Raw genomic sequence first — 23,294 nt, 5'->3', positions numbered from 1 at the left:
CAATAATCAGTGTTGCTGAAGTCTTACAGATATACTTTTTTTGGACTATTGATTTAAATACTTTTATAAACATGAACGAATTGATACTGTTTTGTCTGGCTGCATTCTACAAGAAGGAAAAAGAACTCTAAGTTATGAAATAGTTTAGTCTCTGCTTCCGAAAGCACTGCAGCTTTTATGTGACCAAAAAAGCTATAGAAAAGTGTTTTTAAAATTACAAGATCACATTTGTATAAGAAGGAGTACATACGTGGGAAGGCATCAGCATCAAGAGCTACAAGAACTCAGAAATCAACCCTTGTAAGCAACTATTTGAGACATACTGAGTTACAGATAAAGGAAATCAGAAAAATCCGTGGGATTTTTTGTTTTGTTTATTGAAATATGAGCAGCAGTATGCAAAAAATATCTTTAAAAACATAACATAGCAAAACCTAATAATTTTAAAATTAACAACATAAAAAGATGTTTAGAGTTAAATGAAAAAAAACTCATTGCTAGAACTGTGTTTCCTACAATGTAAACAAAAGCATAAAGGTTATGCTTGCAACAAACACAGAAGCAAGTTTATGGAGCAGCACAATAAAGCAACATTATGTTGTAATCTGATGGTTTGGTCTATTGATTCCAACTCAGAATGGGTTACCTTCCTAAAAAGAAACGTCACAACTACAAAAAAAAAAAAAGAGTTTAGTCACATGTTTGTCTTTTGAAGCAAAACATTTAGAAAATGTTTTGGGTTTTTTTTTTTTTGTTGTTCTCCTAAAAATCAACACTAGTAACACTCTGGGCAACTAAAACAATATTCTGAAAAAAATTATTATTTCAATCTAGGGAGGAAGCCTGACACGTTTTCATGTTCTCTAGACTTATACTGCAAGAGTATCTGCCCAAGAATTGACAACTCTCACATTGCAATATTGGGGGGAGGGGGCGGGGATAAACTCATAGGTTCAAGCAAAAAATCAAAACAATTCCAATATTTTAAACAATTCTACACCAACTCCTAACACATGGGCTGTTCTGTCATTCTTTTGACTAATGGGCTGTTCTCTTAGATTTGTCTCTTGGGTCAGTCGTACTAGGAAGTTTTATTTTGGTCCTATAGACACTACTACCCAATGTCACCCCTTCACGTACAACTACTTCATGCCTAATGCAATGAAATGAACGTTAATACTTACGCAAGGCACTGGATTGACTGCCAGCAAGACTGAAGTCCTCTAACGAGGAATATCCAAGCTACTATCTCATCTCAGCAACTATAAAAATCACACCCAGGAAGAACTTCAGTATATGCCTGTTCTAGGCTCTTTGCTGGTACTGCCAAAGCTGTTAGTTAATGCTGTGGTTGGTGCAAAGTAGAAAGATGCCCCAAAAAGAAGAAAATACTTACACTACAAAAGCCAAAATAGTTTTCACTGAAGAGTAACATTCAGTCTAAGCTAGGCTACACTGGAGAGGCTCCATCTTCCACTATCACACTGCTGGCTGATTCAGTTTCGCCATTCCTCCATCTAGATCAAGAAGTGATCTATGCACACGTATGCTGCAACAGAAGCAGCGCGCTCTGCTATCGCTACACTCAAAACATCAGGGTCAAACAGTTCTCCACCCAATCCATTCGTGCACTGCCACCTGAATTTTGTATCAGCAGCACAGATGAACTAAACATGATCAGGAACACCATGAACCAGTAGAACACAAAATTTGCTAACTAAAAAGCTCTCAAAGAGTTCTACTTAAAAGGAACAGAAAAGTAGAACACAGACAAATGTGACTGGGTCTGCTCCTGCAAGCCTACGCTGGCAAAAATCGGGAGTCACGAGGACATCCCCAGCACTGCAGGTATTACAGCTGGAGAATACGTACACAGGCAGAAAAATGCCAGGAGATACTTTAGTACTTAATGACAGCATCAGAAGTGGGTTAACTGAATATTACTGCAGAAATTATGGTTCAGGGCGCAGGTAGCCAATCTAACCACACACTAGCATTAAGCACCAGCTCTGGCTCATGAACACCCACTTCAGCACCCATTCTTGAGTTGTTTAGTTGGCCACATCTAAACATATACGTGAACAGAGATGAAGTCAGGTGAAAAACATTTTGGAAAAAGTAAAATCTTGTACCTACAACCGAGATCTTTCCTTAATTCAACGTGCCATGACATTTATTATAAAAGCTAGTCAAGAAAAAAAAAAAAATCCTGTAGTGTCAAATATACATATTCAGCAAGTCAACAAAAGTAAGTCCTGGGGAGAAGAAAAGAGAAGTCTGATCCTGTGGCCCATTGACTTCCCATCTTATTTGATCAACAGAACTATCTGTGGGATGCAGTTCCAAAGAATGAAAGAGAAGACCCCAAAGGTGAGCGGCTCTCCTTCTCCTGAAGATGCACTTGTTTTGTTTTTAAACACACTTGAGAAATTGCTTAAAAAAAAGCCCCTAAACAACAAAAAACCCAAAACACCAAGTAATACAGAAATTCCTGTACAAGAGAACATTAGGGTTCTGCAGAAGTGTTACAGTTTATTCCTTTAAGGCATTTCATAAGAAAACATTTTAATGACACGTAAACAATTTTATTCCTTTAAGATCATTTGTTACTTAGGTACCATACGATGCATGATTTCCACGTTTGAGCAGAAACTGTCATTCAATAGAAGACACAAGAACTTGTGTAAGCAATCAATGTCTCAGGATTGCAGTAATTAACTGCAACACATCTTTTAATAATTATTTGCATTTTAGAGTTTCCAGCCTCTCCCCCAAACAATGAACCCTTTTCTGAAGAGGTGTTTGAGAAAAAGGAGGGCAAGAAGTTAAAAAATACAATAGGTCTTTTTCTGCATGCAAAGAAATTTTGTATATAATTCACTTCTAATTCTCTTAGAATATTTCTTTCAGCCTCCTTTTTTATTATTAAAAAGGGAAAAATATGCATATGTCATTTAACTGATTTCTTTTAGTGTTTAGTACAATGTTTAAATTCTCTACTGAGTAATATAACAGCACAGGCAACAGGGTTCCTTACACGTTAGAGAGAAATTTCATCATCATATTGACACAGTCCTTCAATCCCATAAAGCTGCCAACTACAGTTACAAGTCTTCTGATTGAACACCTGCCATCAGGAACAGGATCAAGACCACTGTTTCATGTAGGCTACAAACAAGTGATTACTTTTGGTCATTACCAACAGGTCTGTATTAAATTACATGATCTGGAAGTAAAAGCTTCTGCATTCAGTTACTAATTTGCTAAGCCACTCACAGTCTTCAAAGAGACTCAAACTCATACTGAAAGTGAATTAAATACAGTGTAATCACTAATACTGCGTAATGTCTACGGAGAGATTAAAAGGCCTAACACAGATCAATTTCAGACAGGTAAAATAAACAGCTAGAACACCAAAAAGAAAACAAAAAACTTATTCCTTCCAAAAAGTAGTAAGCACTGCCATTTACAAATAGTAGTGTTTATGTTAAAATAGAGAAGGGTACCTAAAAAGAAAAAGCCTTGGCAACCAAATCCAAACAGCATGAGTGTAAATCAAAGCAAAACAAGAATTACTACTCCAGAAACGTGCAAGATGTTTATCTTGTATCAATTGCTATTTAAAACGGTGGTTAAAAGAGCTATTACAAAACTGAAGTGGGAAAAGGCTAAGAACTGCTATTCTGCATTAATATACAGTGTGTTTATGACAGCATTTTCCAATAGACAATGCAAGTGTTGTTACACCACTCCAATATTTGTAAAAGGTATATTTCATGTGTACGCTTAAAAAAAAGATCACATTGTTCAATCTGAGGCAAATTAGCTGTAATAAAGTCTAATTTTGCTTATGGCAGATGTCAACCTTAAGAAGTTGAACAACTACACTAAAAATACAGCTTGCAAGCTGGAGCTGCACATGTTCAAACAGTTTCACAAACATTAAAAAAAAAAATCCCAAACTATGATATGTATTTATTTTCTGAAGTCAGTCTTCATAATTCTTGTCCCTACAGGACAAAAAGAAAAAAATTTTCCAGTTAAGACATATGCCTGTTTAAGTTTTACTTGAAGGCAGGGGAAAAGCGTTTTGAATTTTTCAATAGACTTTTTTCCCTTAGGGCTCAACTGTCACTTAAGCATCACAGGAACAAATTGAAATGTAAAACTGATTAGCTATACACAATGGAATTGGTCACAAAGGGATTTTAAAAAAAAAAGTTAAACCGTAAGATCCATTCTCCACATAGCTCACAGTATCCACACTGGAAGTTTCTCTAGAATTAGAATAAGTTCGCTAAAAATAAGGCTGAAGATAGAATTTCAGCACTATGAAACAGATGAGATGGGATTAAGAGGAGAACCCATTTGTGTAAGTACTTTATCCAGCCACTGAAGGGGCCCATGAAGATGAATTTCTATCCAGCACGGGGTGCTCGTGACATCTTGCCGGTGGTATTCAGCTCCCCAGCCCTGTAAGAATGAACAAAACGTTATTCATCAAGTTGAGAACACGCTTGTATTTCAAAATAACTGTATTAACAAGAAGCAGGAAATCATGGGTTTGAATAATCATCTGAAGGTAACTCACACCCTAGCAACAGAAGAATCTTATCTAAGGAAAAAAGCCTGAGGTTGGGAAGGAGCAGCAGGGAAGCTGCACCTGGAAGCCTGAATCGGAGTCTTGTTTGCTACAGACTTGGAGCAACTACACGAGCTCCTCCCCGGAGCACACTGCTTACGTGAGGACAACTCCTGGCTCTGGAGTTTCTCCCTCCTGCTCCCTAGCCTACCTACTCTCAAACTGAGCACTACCTATCACGACTGATAAACAAACAAGACGTCTTTTGAACAAGATGCAAAAAAACCTACGAGGCCCAAGTCTAGACTCCACACTAAATCAAACAGACAGCACCTTGATTAAACAACGTTGAGAAAACACTACTGCGAGAACAACAGCAGAGTTTGACTTCATAAAGTTAAATCATATCTTTTTTCCACAATCAATATTTTTTTTTTAAATACTATTTATATCTTTGAAGGAGTTGCAATTTTTTCTGCAATCACGCTCCTCTCTACTCACATTCTTTTAGTGGTCTTGTAGTTCACTTTTTCCCTTCAAATTTAGAGCATGAGCTCAAATGTCCTTTAACTAAATTATAGCAAACACAATTGTTAAATCCCTGTCCTAAATACTGAAATAACTAAATATAGAGCTAACATTCAATACAGCAATCTGTGCTATTCCTTTCTTGTATCGTTTCCCTCTCCTCTAATTAACCACTTTCAACACACTTATCACAGAAAAGAACCCCATCAGGTCAGAACAGCTTTGCTACATTGTTATAGTGCTAATGCAATTACTGCTGAACACCCAAATCCACAATAAATTTAGACACTCCCCAAATGACTTGTTTACCTTTACAAAACTCATTCGAATGGTGCACATTTTGGTGAGCTCATACACTGCTTCAAATCCGTGGTTGACAGACTGAGCTAAAAGCTGAGCAAACTCCTGATTGTTAAAAATTTTCAGACTGCATCCACTAGGAATCTTGCATACAGTTGTTGGATGAAAGCCATGGTGGTAGTTGCAGTTCCTGCTCTGTACAAATATGCTGCTATCGCTCAGGCACTCAGCATAGACTTCCCCACCAACGTAGTAGAGATGAACTCCTTGAAAACAAAGAGAAAAGCGTTTCAAATTACTTTTTTTTTTTCCTCAAAAAATATAGTACTTAACATAATCCTCTTGAAATCAGAGACAGCGAAATAAATTTTCTGTTTGAGGAGCTTTTCAGAAAAGCTCGTTTGCACACCCAATAACATACTTTCTCATTTCAAAACACTGCAGGCTTCACTATCCATCAGCCACTAGATGTCCTTCCGCCATCAATTAACGAACAGAATGAAAAAACTACTTCCTCACATCAACGGTTATTTCAAGTTAATTTCCTGGAGAACCCACGTGGATTTTAAAACTATAGTTTTGTAAAACTGGTAGCTTCTGCCTATGACAATTCCAACAGAAATAAGAGCATCCTGGGAGAAGGGGTGGTGATAGACATGAAAGAGAAAGTACATCCATAGTCTGCTCTGATTTTCGATATATTTCATCAAGCAAAAGGAGAGGTAAGTCCAATTAGTTGCACAACTTAACTACCATCAGGCTTTACAGAGTTTTAAATCAAAGCCCCTAGATTTATCCCATCTGCCTGGATTCAGCTACGTACACAAGTGCTTCCCGCCCTTTCTGTTCTGAAGCCTATGTAACACTATTACTGACAAAAAATTAATACATAAAAGCTGCCAATCCTTTCAGCATCCAAACAGATTCTCATTGCTATTCAATTGAGATACTCGCCTTCCTTCTCCCAGATCCTTGCACTCTCTCCCACCCAGCACTGTTACACACCTGCGATACAGGTCAGTGTAAGTTTTCCTTGTAACACCCCGAGAATCCACGGCAAACTACCCCAGGGTTTGCCAGACGAGGCTGCAGCAAGTCAACAGATGGAAGTTAATCTTTCAGACAGCAGCAACTGTTGTGAACATCACTAGAGTCACTCGGGACTGAGCCAGGATGAAGGTTACACAGAGGAACCATTGGCTTCATCAACTATAAGCAGCTATCAGAAAATCTGGAGTGGGCAAGAACATGTTTCACAATACAATCCTATTCATTTAAGAAGACAGAGACCACCACTTGTTAGCTAAGGTCTTTTGGGTAAAGACCTTCCGAAAGATCTCTGAGGAAGGGAGCGGGGTAATCTAACAGTCTGAGGACACCACAGATACTTCAAAAATAATCAAACGCACAATTAGAAGTCACTTATGCTTGTAACGCAACACTTCTACAGAAAAAAAACAGAGCAAATAGGATTGGGTAGTTTTAAGGAGGCAAAAGACCAAGACATTCCAAATAAAAGCCATAAATAAATAGTATTTTATCCCAAAGTAATCATAATTGTTCTCAGCACTGTTACCAAAAAGCAAAGTTTTAGTTTAATCATTAGTATTAGAGATGTAGACATTTTAAGGCTCATTGCAGCCAATACTACTCTACAAAATGAGGTTCGATCCTTGTTATGTTTCTGACCTTAGGCAAACGTGCAAGATTTCTCTGCCAGCACCATCAAAAAGGTTAAGCCTAAACAGAAGAACCCGACAAACCACCTGCACCCCAGAAATCAGCTGTTCCCCTTTATAGCACTAAATTTTCTCAGACAACAGCATTGCAGAGTCAAGTTTCCAACAGATCTTAATGCAACTCATGGTCTCTACGTTATCTGCGAAATTTTGCCTTTTTATAGTAGTTCCTAATTAAAAGACTGTTAAAGGACAGGATGGGTCTTGATATATTATAAAAACCAGTGACTTTCACCAAACAAAACTCAGGACCAACCGTACCAAATGATCTTAGGTGTTAAAAAGGCCTCTAGATATGTGCCACAGAAGTGGAGTTCTCTTCTGCAGGACTGACTTAATTGCAAAAAGAAAAAGGTGTTCAGAAAAGGAATACTACATTTTAAGATAATCCAAGCACATTCCATCAAAGCTGAAAACCGTGCATCTATACGTGCTATCAGCCAAACAGTACGGGAAAACTAGAAGATCTTGCAAAACCTGCTGTCTCCAGGAATCCCGCCCACACACATACACACCCCACGGATTCACTCAGACAAATGAAAACCCTTGCAGTTTTGCATTAGCACTTCAAAGTCCTGCTGCCAACTCATGCAAGATGTTTGAGCATACTGTAGACAGCAGTGTAATACCTTGCACGAACAACAAAACAGAAAAAAAAAAATCTTTGATATACTGTAAAGCAGTATGAAGAATTTGATTTAAGAAGCTGATATAACACAGAAGATCAGAAGTCCTGCAATACGTTTCTTGGTGCTGAAGCACAAAATTCTACACACAAACTATCATTAAACATAAACAAGCCCCTATGACAACACCATTTGGTAAGGAAGAGGTAAAATTTAATCTTTTAAATTAGTGCCAAAGAAAAATGTATGCAATTCCTAGACTAATTAGAATCCAACTACGCCTAAGTAAGTTGTCTTCAGATACTGGAGAAGTAGATAATGTACCAGATCACTTCTACTCTTCTTACCTGAGAACAATCATTGTCACAGTATACAGAAGTTGAAATAAAACCAACTTTTTTTGAACTTTTGTATAACAACTTTTTAACTTTGGCTTCTTAATCATGCATAACACAACTAAATTTTACCTTTTCCAATATGTCGTCTAGTGTTCTCAATTGTGGAGTTGCGATTAACGTTGGAGAGCAGACCTAAGCAGAACCTGTTCTTATTATTGGAGGGATCTGTAAACCCATCGACTAGGACGCTCGTAGACGACGCGTGAAAAGCCTCCCCAACGCGATTATTTAATTCGTAATACACGATCGAACACCAGTGCTTGGGTTCTTCGTAGGCAACAGGCTGAACATCTGAAAATAAGCAAAATGGAAACACTGGTTTACATAAATGTTAAAATATTAAATCTAAAACTGTAAAGCAGGCCTTCCAAAATATCAACAGATAAGTGTTGACTAAGCTTTTAGTTATGATGGGTAAGAACAGTTCTGATTAAGATCTTAATGATTTTTACTTTCAAGCATTTTAGCTAGTCCACTGATTTTATAATTATTTTCCTCTTTTAAGCCTGATATTAAAGAAAAAAAAAACTACAAAAAAAATACGGATGATTGTGATACCAGGTGAAACATGATTCTTCTGTCCGCTTCAAAAAAAAAAAAACTGTTCTGATATTTTGGGACTCAATTTTCAGAGGCTTTGTGAATATACAATTCCAACAGCAGGCAAAGGTAGCAGAAAAGACTAATTCTGAGAAATTAAAAAAGTTCAATTTGTTGTAAGCCATACTACACACCCAAGGCTTGAAAAGCATGAGATGCAAATAAGCAAGGCAAGTTTTATTTCTCAATTCTTTCTGTTACAGCCCAGTTTGCCTTGGAGGACTGCTTCCACTTATCAACAAGGTTTACTGCGCCACTTGAAGTTATTAGTCCAATTTAATCATGAGTTGTAAGAAGCTAAACTATGTTAATTTTACACCATACTATACAACTTACCTCTGGTAGATATATTTGGCATGATTTGAGGGATCATTGTATTGCTTGTGTCCATAGATTGAGAATTATCCTGCCCCATTTGATCATCGGGGGGCATATAGGCAGGAGGTGGAGTATCAGCTACAAACATAAAAACAGATTCTAAATTGTTGAGGTTTATTCTTATTTACTTATTCATTCTACAGTTGGAAACACACAAAACACTCCTGAACAAGAGTTTGGACCCATTTTCAAAGTAACCTGAAGACGACCCAGCCAGCTGTCCTTACAGTAACATCCTTCAATAGTTGGATTCGTACCTATGGGAACATAACACGACTGGACACTTGAGGAAAATCAAGAGATGTGCTTTTTTTCTTTTTGCCTTTTTTCTTTAACAACAGTACTCCTGCAGCTAGGCAAGATGACTATAGTTCCCACTTTTTTTTTTTCCTTTGCATACAAACATTGGCTTTCTAGCCTATCCTCTTCTCCATACTCAAAAAGAAAGAAGTAGCAGAAGAAATAACTTTATTTGCCATAGGCCTTTGTTATGCTAAATCAGTTATTTTTTTTTGCTGTTTCTGTAGGCTGAGTTCATTTTAAAAGTGTGGATCTTCACATTCTTCCATTCAGCACCAGTAGTCAGCGTACCAACACGTTATTACCCCCTATTTCAGAAATTCCCTTCAGATACCATTAATGAATGCATCCGTCCCAGTGAGCACAGTCCTTATCCAAGAGGAATAACCCACCGAATGGATGCTTTTTGTGGCACTGGGCAGTCAGAAAGAACAAAGATGAGGCCACTGAGCTACTAGAAAAACCAAATTGTTCAATCTATTAACTTCTTGGCTTTATAAACCACACCAATAACCATGCAGACTCAGTAAAGCTTCTTTTCTTTGCCTCTATCAATTGTTGTTTTATCCGTATTTTCACCCAAATCGGTTAAGTTCCTATCTCTATTTCTTCCGGTCAAATATCACGTGTCTTTATCCAGAGAAAGACACAAATAAACTTCTTGCTCAGCCTCTTACATCTGCTTCCTTTTCAGTACCAGATATTCTTCTAAAGCATGTATCAGTTATTCTACATTGAAGCTGTAGTATCTGTGACAAAAAATATTTGGAAAAATAAAACTATAACAATTAACTCTGACCGGTGACAAAACTAGGACGAAAACCCCCTAAAACGCAAATAGAAAAGAAATTTATTGCAAGTATCTCAAATTTCTGAGGTAGTAAGTCACAACAGCGTGTGACATTTCAATTATTTTTACCAAGCTGACACTCAGGCTGTACTTACCTGGTAGCTGAAATGGACTAGATGGTCCAGAGCTAGCTGGGGAGCTTGGGTAAGTGCTGCTGGCTGGAGAAGGTGGATAGGGACTGTTTGGCGAAATGGAAAATGGAGTGCTGTTGGGCTGCTGGAAAGAATCTGGAAATGTCGCGTTGTGTGGCATATGTGGTTCATTGTGGCTTAGGTTCCTGAACTGAACTAGGAGACTGTGTTGTGGATTGAATTCACTATGTCTAGGCACTAACACTGGAGGTAGAACTGGAAAAAAAAACACAACAACAAAACAGGGAAACATGTTAAAAACTGAGACAGAAGGAAAGAGATACGAATAACGCGTTCATCACGAAAATTTCAACGTTAGCTGGAGTGGAAAGAGGAGTAGGGGATTGATTCACCTGCCATGCCTTTACCCATCCTTTCCCCTTCATCTTTTTACATTATGCTTCACAGAAGACTCAAACTTTACTCTCACAAAAATCAGAGCAGAAACACATTTGTATTTCATGCCACTGGAAACAGACTTTTTCTAAAAAAAATAAAAAACAGTCCACTTGTGGCATGCACCAAAATATCAATTTAGAGATGCAAAACTCACTGTACGTGTACATTACCAAATCAGTAAAAATGGAAATACAGTCTATATTACCATAGTCTAACTGTGTAGTTACATACAGTCCTTTTCACTGAAGACAAACAAAATTTGTATTACAACACACAGCTATTGCTAAGCTGGAGTTTTAAATTCAGAAGTGCTGGAGTTTGGAATTCCAAGCACTACAGTGGAGCACTTGAGCACTACAGCCGGTTGCAGTAGAGTTACAACCATTTTGTGGAACAACGGAAGCAACTTTTCTCCATGCTTTTCAGAGCAACATAATTCATCTCTCCCACTCGTAACCACAATCCTCCTCACATTCTTCCATGGCAACATGCCCTAGCAGCAGACTTGCCACCTGACACAAACGTGGTACGTACCTTGCTCTAACCCACCATCACTCTGGTTCTGCTCAGCTCTGCTGCCTGCTAATGGGAAAACAAGTGGGGAACAGAGTACCCTAGAATTTATTCTTTTTATCTCCTCCGTTCATGTCACTTGCTGATGAAATATTAAGGCCCTGAAAGAAGGCTACCAACCTCCTTGCAAGGACTGAGGTTTTTAAACAAGTTTCTCAAAGAAATTGAAGTTTTTTGATTACTACTTTCCTATTTTCTTATAAACAAGGACTTTGCCTCTAACTTTCAGGGTAGCAGGCTTAAGAGATCAGCGGAAAAGTGTGATTTACCACAAAGACAAACAGATAATACAGAAGGGACAATACACCTCCCCAAACCCCACCAGAAAAGTACACTTGGAACATTCTTCCTCCAAACTCCCCCATATAACAAGTGTAATTTGTTTTACAGCACTGGAGGAGGAAGAGGGAGTGAACCAGAGGTGGTTCCTGGAGATTTTGCTTAGTTTTTAGACAGTCAGGTTCAAACATACCTGGGCTCTCCACCCTCTTATAGTGGTATGGATTGATGCAGACTTCCTTCTGTTTAGATCCAAAAGGAAATTCACAAATATCCAATGGCTTCAGCTCGTGATGGCTTTGTAGATCAGGCCAACGCCAAACACGACAGTAAATTACATGGGGAAGGCCTTTCCTGTGAGAAACCTGAAGTCGTCCATCTAAAGAGCGAGGGATTGTAACACACTTGCTGGGCTGTCCTGGGCTGCTCAAGGCTTTCTCCAGTTCTTCCATAGCACCCTTTTTCTTTTTCAGCTTTTTTACCAAAGCATCAACAGCTTTTTCTGCCCATTTTTCTTCTTCATCTCCTTGTTTCCAGCCCAACAGACGCTTTACAGCTGGGCTAGTAAAGGAGAACAAACTGGCCATTGACGTCATTTGACACAAGTCTTCAAAAGGTCTGCTGGGTTTTGTCTCTTGGGGTTTTGCTGGGTTTTTTATTTGTTTTTTCAAATAAATGTCAGTGTATACCAAAAGCAGTATTGCCACCGATGAGCTGTATTATTTCTTGGAGGTTGACGAATGAACATATAGATGTCAATGATGAAGTCTTCACATCAAAAATAACGATGGATTCCTCCAATTTACTTCTATTAAAAAAGATAAGTTAATAAGTAATTAGTAAACAAGTAAAGAATGTGTTAAAAAAAGGCATTGAAATTATGCCTATTTCAACCTTAGTCATTGCACCATATTGTTTCAAAATAAAAATCAGAGAAGTACTGAGACCTCACCTCAAAGCTAAATCAAGTAAAACATTATTAGAATCCCCAATTCTTCCATTACTAATTAGTGGGAAAAAGAACAGTCAAGGGACCAAAGGGACAGCAGTTTCTGTTAACAACTTTCCTTAAATCCATGAGTTTCTTTCAGAAGACAGGCTTGGGGAACATGCTTTAATACTGGTGTTATATCCCTCTCACGGTGCTTCAACAGAAGATTTAAATTTGCTGTGAAGAAACAGGGAAGAGGCACGGTAGAACCAGCAGTTCCACAGTCAGTACTGCATAGAAGCATCCAGCTTCTCAAATGGATCTTTATTTCCCAAAAGGAGAAAATGTTAAAGCATCTACTTGTTCTTGAGCTCTAATTAGGTATCCCGTTTTTTGAAGAGCATTCAAAAAACAAGGAAGAAACTGTAGATAACTAAATGAAAAACAATTGGAAGAAAAACCCAACAAAAACCTCAAACCAACCCTTCCCCAGTCACCCAGAAAGGTGGTCAACCTTTTCAGCTGCAGCTATTTTTATGCTGCACTTCCTTATATCTTTTAAGAAGAATATTGGAAGTGCTGGATATTTTTAGCCTTTGGCAAAGCAAAATTGTTTTCTTTTCCCCAGAAAAACAGGGAGGGGGGGGAAAGGCATGGCAGAGTAAGTACTAGAAATGTGACCTGTAGTACAAACTGCCTCAGAAAGGAGAGGAGCAGAACAACACTGCGACTCAAGCAGCGCTGGGTTGAACGGTGTTTTCTACCACTCACCAGCTCTGGTGCAAATCCTCCCCCTACCAATTTAAGGAGTAACGATGACAAGAGGAAATGATGTGCTGTGGCAACGAACTGATAAGAACTTGTAAAATCCCTTGTGAATACTAAATAAGCAAGTACAGACAATGAGCAGCTGGCAAAAAGCAAGAGCAGAGCTAAGAGAAAGGATGTCAATAACAAAAGATGCTTCCTTTCTTGCTACGGAGACTGCCAAACAACATTGTCTCTCAACTTTTGATAAACCGTGGTGAATTAGAACACCTAACTCACCCCAGACAACAAATCTGCACATAAGAGAAAAGGAGGGGGGGAGAAGCAAGATTTAAGTACTTCTGTGTTGCTTCTCTTAGATTGCTACCTTTCATCAAGGGGATCTTTTCTCCTCTCAACTTTGATCAACTAAAAGTCATCTGATAAGGCTTTTCTAAGTGTCTGGGCACATTTACAAGCTCACTCAGACTTTTGGATGGGTACTTTGCTATAAAAGAACTGTATATTAAGCATCACCAGCCAAACACCCTTAGACAAAGTATTTACAATGTCCCACATGAAATCATCTCAGATTTTCTAATGGGGAGGTGGAAGGTGAGGAAAGCAAGAAACAGATCCAAGGATAACTGGCTACAATGAAGACTGTAAATTTAAAAACTTACAAACGCCCCTTACAGGAAAAAAAAAAAAAAAATCCATTTATTTCACACAGTAACTTAATTCCATTGGTACTTCTCTGATTATTCAGCTTTCTTTCAATAATATGGAAAAAACTGGGAAAAGCAAAACAAACAGAAAAACGGTTTGAAGATCCTTCTTCCTAAGCTCTCATAAAAAACAAAATAAAAAAAAATAAAAGAACAAAAGCCTCTCACTGCTTCAGCAAGTCCTTAGAAGAGGGTATTGCAAAAATAAAAGAAAAAACAATTATGTATCACCTTATTTCTTCGAAAATAAGGACATGTCCGTGCTTTAAGTAGAAATTTAGTTCCCTAGAAGTAATACACATGAGAACCTCTGCACCCTTCAAAGTAACAGGAAATACATAAAGGGAGATAAACTTGGCCAAGAACACAGACTAAATTTATTCTTCTACTGAAGATAAAAGTTTAGTGTTCTAAAAAGTAAAAGCTGTTTACAGGCACAATTAACTTACTTCCAAGCCTCGTGTCCATTCAATAGCTGCAAGATATCAGCACTTGCTCACGCCCCTAGAAAGGAAACGAACCCACCTAGAATCTCAGACCAGCAAGAAGACAACTCAAAAGTTCTATTTCTGTTTCCAGCTATGCTTTCAAAGAATCTTAAGACTCACCAAGGCAGAACATACACTAGAAACTCCTATAATTACGTCAAGCAGAAGAGGTTTCAAGAAACGCCTCTTGGCTGTTGCCACTCTGATCTATTCCATTACAGCTGCCCCATCCATACGATGCAATCCAGTTCACAGATCTACAGTTCTATTTGATGATCATCTATAATCTTCTTTTTTTTTTTTTTTTTAAGTATTGTGAACACAGTAACATGCAGCAACTAGGAATGAAATTTTACTGGGTGTATATAATTTCAACATCGTTTACCCACAAGTATGCTCATGGAATAAACAAGCTAACTAAAAGCAAGGAAAGCTGGAACAGTTCTACTAAAATGATGCTTTGCAGTAACTAGTATTTGCAGGCCAAATGGTAAGAGAATTCTGATAAATGACTCTGTCCTATAAACTGTGATTTTAGAAAAAATCCACTTGGAGGAACATAATTAGCTCTAAAACTTTCACATTAGCCTGAACAGCTATCAACAAAAGCAAAACCTAGTAGCACAAGTATTCCAGAAGCATCGCAGCAAAGCTGATCAAAACTGTTTCGACTTCCTAAAAAAAAGTTTCCGCACACATGCTTCTGCTATAACCACTGAAAAGTGAGACTGTTGAAGTTCAAAACTTCACCAGCATTGACTGTAAATCCATCCTGGCCACCCATGAGGCTTTTGGGACTCTTCTGCTGAAGCGTATTTCTACCCGCTCAAGAACAACAAGGGAAAAAAAAAAAACCTGCAACAAACTGATAGGCTTTGAGAGGTACAAATGACACCAAGTTTATCTCATAACGGGCCCCTTGGAAGTTCTTCCCAGAAGGTAAAAATACTGAAGGTTTCTGGCTTTTGCTTTTTTGTAAGAAAACAAGACAGTATTAAAAAGCTCCATGAATTATTTGTACACTAAAAGTGTTTCCTTCTTCAGAGCTATTTAAGGTCACAAAGCAGTAGGTTCAGGCATTTATGTAGAAACCAAACATTATCACATAGAAACTGAAACTCTTGTAGGGTTTTAAAATTTCTGAATGAATGGCATAAACCACATTTAGAACATTTACTTCCATTTGATGTAATTTCAGCATCTAATTTTTGAAAGGTTTCTAAGTAATCATGACATCTGCTAGGAACAGCTTCACTGGATCATCTTTATTTACAATCAGTTTCTTCCAAGGCTTTAAAAACGCATGTTATGAGCTGCGATTGCAGCACGACAGTGCACAGAAACAAATGCTTTAAAGAGTCACATTTTCATTCATAGCCTTGCACAAATTACTCGTATTGTTGCACCTCTAGACGCAGCTGGTAACCACTTTCATGGGGGAAAAAAGCTTTCTTAAATTTCCTGAAGAGGCAGAGGGTCTATTATGCATTACCTTATTTTATTTAATAACTTTTCAGCCGAGCTAGAAGAGAACATGTTATTCTGAAAAACATGTTATTACACTTAAAAAAACAAACGCTCTTTAAAGGGTGAGCATAAAGCATTGCATGGGGTAACATGAGGGGGCTTTTAATGGGTGATATAAAAGGAAGTAATCGCTGTATCAAAATTAGACTTTAGGGCAGGCATTATTTATACGTTTAAAGTTCTCGTTAATGACTACAGCCGATGGAAGGAAACTGGTTGTGTGAACAGGTCCATTGTTTGAACCCCTTCTTAATGCCTCATCAAGCCAGCTAGATGTAAACAAAGTTGGCTAACAGCAGAACTTAACAAATCACATTTCAGTGTGAAGACGGGAGAAACAGACTTTTTTTCATCTACCATTACAAATACTAAGCAACTCAACTACCTTTTGGCTCCTCTTCTGAGATTTTTTTAGCCCGCTATATTAAACTGGCAAGTTTAGCAGATGGATTTGATTCATTATCAAGGAATTCTTCCAGTACTTAAAGAGGGCCTACAGGAAAGCTGGAGAGGGACTTTTTAAAAGGGTATGTAGTGACAGAACAAGGGGCAATGGCTTTAAACTGAAAGAGGGCAGATTTAGATTAGATACAAGGAATAAATTTTTCAATCAGAGGGTGGTGAGGCACTGGCACAGGTTGCCCAGAGAAGTTGCGGCTGCCCCATCCCTGGAAGTGTTCAAGGCCAGGCTGGACGAGGCTTTGGGCAACCTGGTGTAGTGGAGGGTGTCCCTGCCCACAGCAAGGGGGTTGGAACTGGATGATCTTTGAGGTCCCTTCCAACCCAAACCGTTCTGTGATTCTATAATCTTCTTCTGGCTAAAAGGGACTCAGCAGGACCCACAGAAGCACAGATCAATAGAAAATTACGTATGGAGTATTTATTTTAACGTAACATGTTCTGCCATCGATTCCAAACTAATTTCCCACCTGCAAAACCTCAATTTAAAGTTAACCAAGCAACCCATCACCTCAAGCAGCAGAGCAATGAACCACGCTTATCTCAAGAACAAAATGGGTAATGACTACCCAGTCATCACCCTTTCCCACTGCCAATTCCAAGCCTGTATTGCAAATGTACAAGCACTATTCTTATCCTGCTTAATTTACTTGTTTGCAAATTAAGAAACCTTCCTGTAGCATCATACCCAACCTGAAATAAGGAACTCCACTGCTCATGATTAGAAGCTGCTCTGAGACTCAATTTCACAATATAAACAAGCCACCACTTATAACTAGCTACACAATTGGTAGTTGATTAGAGCTGCTGCAGACTTGCAGTTAAAACTGTTTGGCAGCCAACTCCTGTGCCTCACTTTATTGCCGCCTCAAACTCAAAAAGCTCAAGTACTTTGACTCCATACACACATTAACACATTACACGTTCACACAGAGTGCTCGGAAAATCAGCGTATTACAGCACATCATGCTATATTCAGTTATCAATGTTTTCTTTAAAACTACAACCTCACAAATCAATTTCACCTGGTTTTAATAAGGGCCTTCTTTCCTTATAAATCTCCTGACAGGAATTGTGCAGGATTGTGCTTGGCTTTTATTATCACTTCCCCAAATCTTCATCTTGCATTGTAGCCTAGCTCAGGGTCCCACGCGATGGCATTCATTAGAGTCTTTTCTTGACAAATATAGAAGAAACATTGGCTCCAGCGTTTTTCCATGCCCATCAAGGATAAAATAAATCCTAAAGTTACACAGTGATTAAAGAATTTGGGCAATAAACTTGAAGGGCCTACCATTGCCATTTCAACAACAACAAAAAATTCTTTCAATTATCCTCTGCAACATCTTACTGAAAGAGTATCATCAATTATTTAACTCATCTTTCCCCCCGCCCCCCTTCCTCTTAAGGGTAACTAAAAGATGAAAGGAGCTTTTATGAATGATACCAAAAAGGAACTTGTGGTATTTTCATCAGAACTGGGCTTGCATATCCAAATGTACATCCAGTTGACCAAAACCTATGATAAATGCTTTTACATTAGCACTAGATTTCTTTGCTTCAAACATGCCTTGTAAGGCAAGACATGCTAACTGATAAAACACGTAACCAAGAACAGAAAAGAATTGTCTGGTATCTTCAAAAATGTTACTAACTGTGACTGCTCTCCAAACAAAAAATGTATTGACAACTTCAGACATGGCTTTCTCACACAATACTTCTTCTTTTCATTTCCACATCTGTATATCATCTAACACAGCTTAAAAAAAACCAACCTGAAGCATATAACTGTCAGCTGAGAAGTATTTAACTAGCACTCTCTTAAAAGAGACGTAACAAAAATCTCTGAGGCCAAGCACAAGCAGCAAGTAACACATCATATGCGTAAGGACTCGTATCGACTGGTATCATAAAAGTCACGCAGCTCAGATTGCAAAAGTGATGCTCAAAAATCACTGTTAAAAAAAAAATACCCCAATTGATATTGATTTATTTCACAGCAGAGGTCCAGTCAGAATGAGTTCACCAATAGAGCTCCACTGCACTTCAAAAGCACCCTCGCTCCCAACTGATGCCAAGAAAACCTCAGAAAAAGCGTAACCAGAGAACAGAAAGTTTTGAATTTGCTCTGCATCAGGGCAAAACTCGAGTTTAACCGTTGTAAGGGGGAGGGAGAGGGAGGGAGAAAAACAAAAAGCTTCCCAAGCCTAAAAAAAGATATTATCTATTTCTTATCCATCCACTTAGAACACAAAAATCCACTGCTCACATGGCCCTGGTGTCTGCAACTACTCTAATTACTTAGCAATTAGCTTTTGTAGAAGTTCTCAAAAACTACAAATTCTGTCTTAGAACCAAAATCTCTCTCCCTTAATTGTTTTGTCAGAACTGTGCATTTTCTCACACTTCTATTCCAGCTAATTGGCAGTTTCCAACAGAAGCATTATGCTAAAAAATGCCATCAACAGTAGTCAGCACATCTGAAAGTCAGCCCTAAAACTGGCTCATGTTTTTAAGGCTATTTAAGATCTACTCCAACCACACCAGCTAACTACAAGTTAGCATCCATTTCCTAATTAAAATTACATACAAAAGCCTCACTGAATTTCACTAAACATGAAAACAAAAACCTATGCCTCCATTGGTAGGCTGCTGGCCATGGACAAGCAATTGAATGATTAGGAATGACCTCAGTACTGCACCTGGAGAAAAAAAAAATGGGAAAATAAAGGACATCTTATACTTTTCACAAACCCTAAAGTATGTTAACAAACTAACGAGTTGGACAAAGCCTCCCAAAAATTTAGATACTCACATACAAGACCTAAATTAAAGAATAAGATCCTAAATACTGCCACTAAAACATGGATTGGCAAAAGGTAACCTGAAAGAAGGGACTGTATACCTTCACAAAGCTTTAGAAGAGGGGAAGAAAAATAAAGATGCGTGTGTATATACACTTCCACTCCAAGTGAACTGCATTAAGACTGTGACAAGTTTACAAAAGCTACAGGATTTGGAGGGAACACTGACAATAGTAACTCAGCAAGCGCTTTTTTTTTTTCCCCTCGCACAGAACGACTGAATGGCAAAGTATTCTAAATTTGTCAGTTTGTGCCATCCACTGACCCAGAATTCAGAGACACTACCTCATAGTTGGTGGATCAGTAGCAGTGATCCTGACAAAGATCCTCTGTCACAGACGACAGTCCTGGCAGGCTCAACCTTGGTGGTAGGTCAGTGGGGATACAGACTTGGCAGGCGCGTCCTGCACCTTGCCAATCCACGCTGGTCAAGCACGCTCAAGTGCCAGCCAAACTCTTCTACGTGGTCACAGGAACACGGCTAAAAAGGCTTCCAGAAAAGAGTGCAGGAACTTGCGCTGTGACTAATGATAACTGCAAAAGTCTTAAGTTACTGCTCGACTTGCTTTTAATGAGTTATCAGCGTGAGCCATGAGACATCTGCAGTGTTCGCAGCTCACACAAGAATAAATCTTTTAATTCTGAGCAGGAGCTCCTTACCTGTTGCTATTAAAAACTTTTTTAAAGATTTTCAAAGAAAAGCATTAACACATTAATTTTAATTTCAGCAACTCTATTATAGATATTAGAAGAAACCTGCATTCTAACTAAAAAAAAAAAAAAAACCCAAAAAACTTAACTGGCAGGGAGGGAAGATAGAGACTTGCATAGAATTGCAACCGCAGTATTTCTGCAGGTATGTAATTCAGCCAAGAGCAACAAAAGCGTTCTTCAGAGTTTTCTTTAGAGAACCATAAAGAAAATATAGAGAACATTCTTCTGAAATTTAAAGTGTCCTCTGGAATATTAAAGATCACAACATCGTTTGCAAAGACCATTCAAATAAACCCCAAAAGTCGCTTAATAGAGCGCAAGCACTTCATCTTGACAGACAGAGGTTTTTTTTCCAGCTCAGATAATAGTCTATCATCATGAAAACTCTGCACAGGAGCTCACCCACTCAAGGTGCTAAAAATCTGACTTCATAACAAGAACGAAGTAGTACAGGGTCCACAGCTATAGTTCCTTCAGGTTCCATCAGAGGTTAAAACTCCAAACCTCAAACAAAAACCACCCACCACAGCTGCACGCAGCATCACAGCAGCACACCCTTTTGTTGTGATCTTTTGCCATCAAGAGAAAGAAATGCAGAGGAAGCCTCTCCTCTTTTCCTATTTTTCATCCTCATCACAACTGTTCTGCTTGGGCTTCCACTAGGAAAGTTGTCTTTAGGAAAAAAAAAAAAATTGCTCCCTCAAGTGTACTTTCTCCACATTTGAAAGGAAAAGAGTGGTTTGACAAAGGCTTTGACAAAGGCAGATACCCCAACAAGCACATGTTTCATTGGGGTTTTGTCTTGAAAAAAAATAAGTGCCATTAAGCACTTAGCAGCAATTTCAAGGCCAATTAAAAAAAAAATTTAATATGGGAGGTAAGAATAAACCACTATCAAACGGCAGGGATTAAGACATTAAATCCAATAGCACCCAACACAGACAGGGTGCTCTCAAAAGTTACAACACACTAATTATGAAACATCTTCAATTAAGTTATTTGCTGCTTCTGTTAACTTCCACTACCACCAGCTGCCAACTTCATAAAGTATTACAGCTTTTGATGAGCATGGCCACATGACTGCAATAGTGTGTTTGCACCTTTTTTTTTTCCCTTCCTTCTTTTCAATCAAATTCTACGATTCTTCAGAATATCAGGATATTCTGTGTAGAACTTCCACAACTGAGATACACAATGAACAATGCTCACTTCAGTTTTCAGCATTTGGAAGCCTCCTAGGGAAGGTAAATTTACTGAAATTAACAAAGGAATGACAACCAGCAAAAGATTTCATCTAAAACCATCACATACTGACAACCTAATTTCCCATGGCAAGACAAAACTTATAGGCTGATGCAAATTTTGACAGTTATTCCTTGGAGGTTTTGTTAAAGCAGAGAGACCAAGTCATTCACTGAGCAAAATCTCTAAATCCCTACAGAGTCCACCAAAAGATTCAACAACTACTACTGAACCTCTCCAACAACACATCCAACAACTCCTGCGGAATCAGCTCCTCCCTACCTCATTTTACGGAGAAACACCTTCATTTAATTACCTTAAAAGTCCCATCGGAAACTACACAACTGGACCAGAGCACGGATCACTTGATTTCCAGTCTTGTGCTTTTAACCGCAAGACCGTATTTCCTCTATTAAGTTTTACAGCCCCGCAGAAAACAAAAATCGCCATTCTGGAGCACGCCTGTTGCCCGGCAGCTGTCAGGACCGGGGGCGCGCACCAAAGGCCGCGGCGGGCAAGTGCGTGTGCCCTAAGGTCGCCACCGCGGGAAAGCGCCTCTTTACCCACGGGATTGGAAACATGTGGATTTGTTACTCTCCCCTTTCGCTCGGCGAGGCCTTACTCCAGCTAAGAGCGGAGCTCCTCGTCTTCAAAAAAAAAAAAAAAAAAAAAAATAAAAAAGAGAGAGAAAAAAAAACACCGAGCCTCTTATTAGCATTGCAAGTTTGCTCCTACAGTTACGTGCACAGACTTATTTTTATCAGCGCGAAGCGTGTTTTAACAGCTGAGCAGCGCGCTCCTGCGCTCCCCGGGCTGCTCCTTCCTCCGCACGCCGCTCCTCGGCCCCCTCCTCCTCCTCCCGCCCCCCCGGCAGCCCCCAGCCCGGCCCAAGACGACCCCACGCCTGTCACCGCCGGGCCCGCGCCGCCGGGGGAGGCCTCAGCCCCTCTAAGCTGGGGAACGGGCCCGCTTCCCCACCCCTCGCCCCCGCAACGCGAACCGCAGCGCCCCGACGCCGCTCGGGGCTGAGGAGGCGACGATCCCGCCCCCCCCCCCCGCTACCCACCGCCCCCCGGGCCGCCCCCCCACCGCCCCGACGCACCCGGCACAGAGCGAGGCGGCCTCCCCGCCGCGGCGGCGACGGCACGGGCTGGCTGTCCGTCAGGCTAGGAGCGCCGGCTGGGCCGCGGCCGCCCGCCCGCCCGCTCGCAACAAAACTTTATCGGGAGCCCGCGGAGGGGACAGCGGCGCGGCGGCGCCGGCGGGGCCAGCGCCGGGACCCGGATGTGCGCGAGGGGCGGGGGGAGCGCGCGGGAGGGCGGGAGGGAGGCTGCGCGCCGCGCGTGCGCGCCGCCGCCCGGAGGAAGCGGACGCGGCGGGAAGGGCCGGGCCGGGCCGGGCCGGGAGGAGGAGGTACCGTGTGGGAAGGGCCCTCCGGGAGTCCAACCTGTGCCCGCAGTAAAAAGCGAAATAAATAAAAAACCTGACCTGTTCGGGGGTTGTTGTCGAAAAATCTAGAAAAGAGCGTACGGATGAGGATTTTCGTATTGTACGTAACGCCAGGATGGGACAAACTCCCACTTTTCTCACAGTTGTCCTCATGGCGCGAAATGGGAGTGAGCGCCGTTTCCTCAGCGCTGTTTTTTGAACAGCACAGAAAAAAGGTTCAGAGAGGTACGAGGCAAAAACCACCTCCGATGCACCACAACAACCCTCACCTTGATCACAGAATCACAGACTGGTTTGGGTTGGAAGGGACCTCAAAGATCATCCAGTTCCAACCCCCCTGCCATGGGCAGGGACACCCTCCACTACACCAGGTTGCCCAAAGCCTCATCCAACCTGGCCTTGAACACTTCCACGGATGAGGCAGCCACAACTTCTCTGGGCAACCTGTGCCAGTGTCTCACC

The 23,294-nt window shown here is 40.0% G+C and overlaps 1 protein-coding gene across 1 annotated transcript; it reads right to left on the bottom strand.

The window, feature by feature from the left end:
* Positions 1-397: 397 nt before the first annotated feature.
* On the bottom strand, positions 398-22,504 carry SMAD5 (SMAD family member 5). The gene is made up of 7 exons (XM_086621324.1): positions 22,486-22,504; positions 11,877-12,491; positions 10,397-10,648; positions 9,110-9,229; positions 8,243-8,464; positions 5,420-5,676; positions 398-4,473 (listed from the first exon to the last, which is right to left on the bottom strand). The coding sequence occupies exons 2-7, from the start codon at positions 12,277-12,279 to the stop codon at positions 4,330-4,332; spliced, it is 1,398 nt and encodes a 465-aa protein (XP_086477450.1). The 5' UTR covers positions 12,280-12,491; positions 22,486-22,504; the 3' UTR covers positions 398-4,329.
* Between the last annotated feature and the right edge of the window lie 790 nt (positions 22,505-23,294).

This window comes from Tauraco erythrolophus, chromosome 16, assembly GCF_009769465.1.
Source record: "Tauraco erythrolophus isolate bTauEry1 chromosome 16, bTauEry1.pri, whole genome shotgun sequence".
NCBI classification, from domain to species: Eukaryota; Metazoa; Chordata; class Aves; order Musophagiformes; family Musophagidae; genus Tauraco; species Tauraco erythrolophus.
The sequence above is the reverse complement of the archived record's forward strand: the minus strand, read 5'-3'. Positions and strand labels throughout refer to the sequence as shown.

Excerpts from the sequence above, each read along its gene's own strand:
- SMAD5 (XM_086621324.1), bottom strand. The coding sequence starts at position 12,279 with ATGACGTCAATGGCCAGTTTGTTCTCCTTTACTAGCCCAGCTGTAAAG. Across the intron at positions 8,465-9,109 it reads GCCAAATATATCTACCAGAG|ATGTTCAGCCTGTTGCCTAC; the intron begins GTAAGTTGTATA and ends GCTTATTTTCAG. Across the intron at positions 4,474-5,419 it reads TTCGAATGAGTTTTGTAAAG|GGCTGGGGAGCTGAATACCA; the intron begins GTAAACAAGTCA and ends TCATTCTTACAG.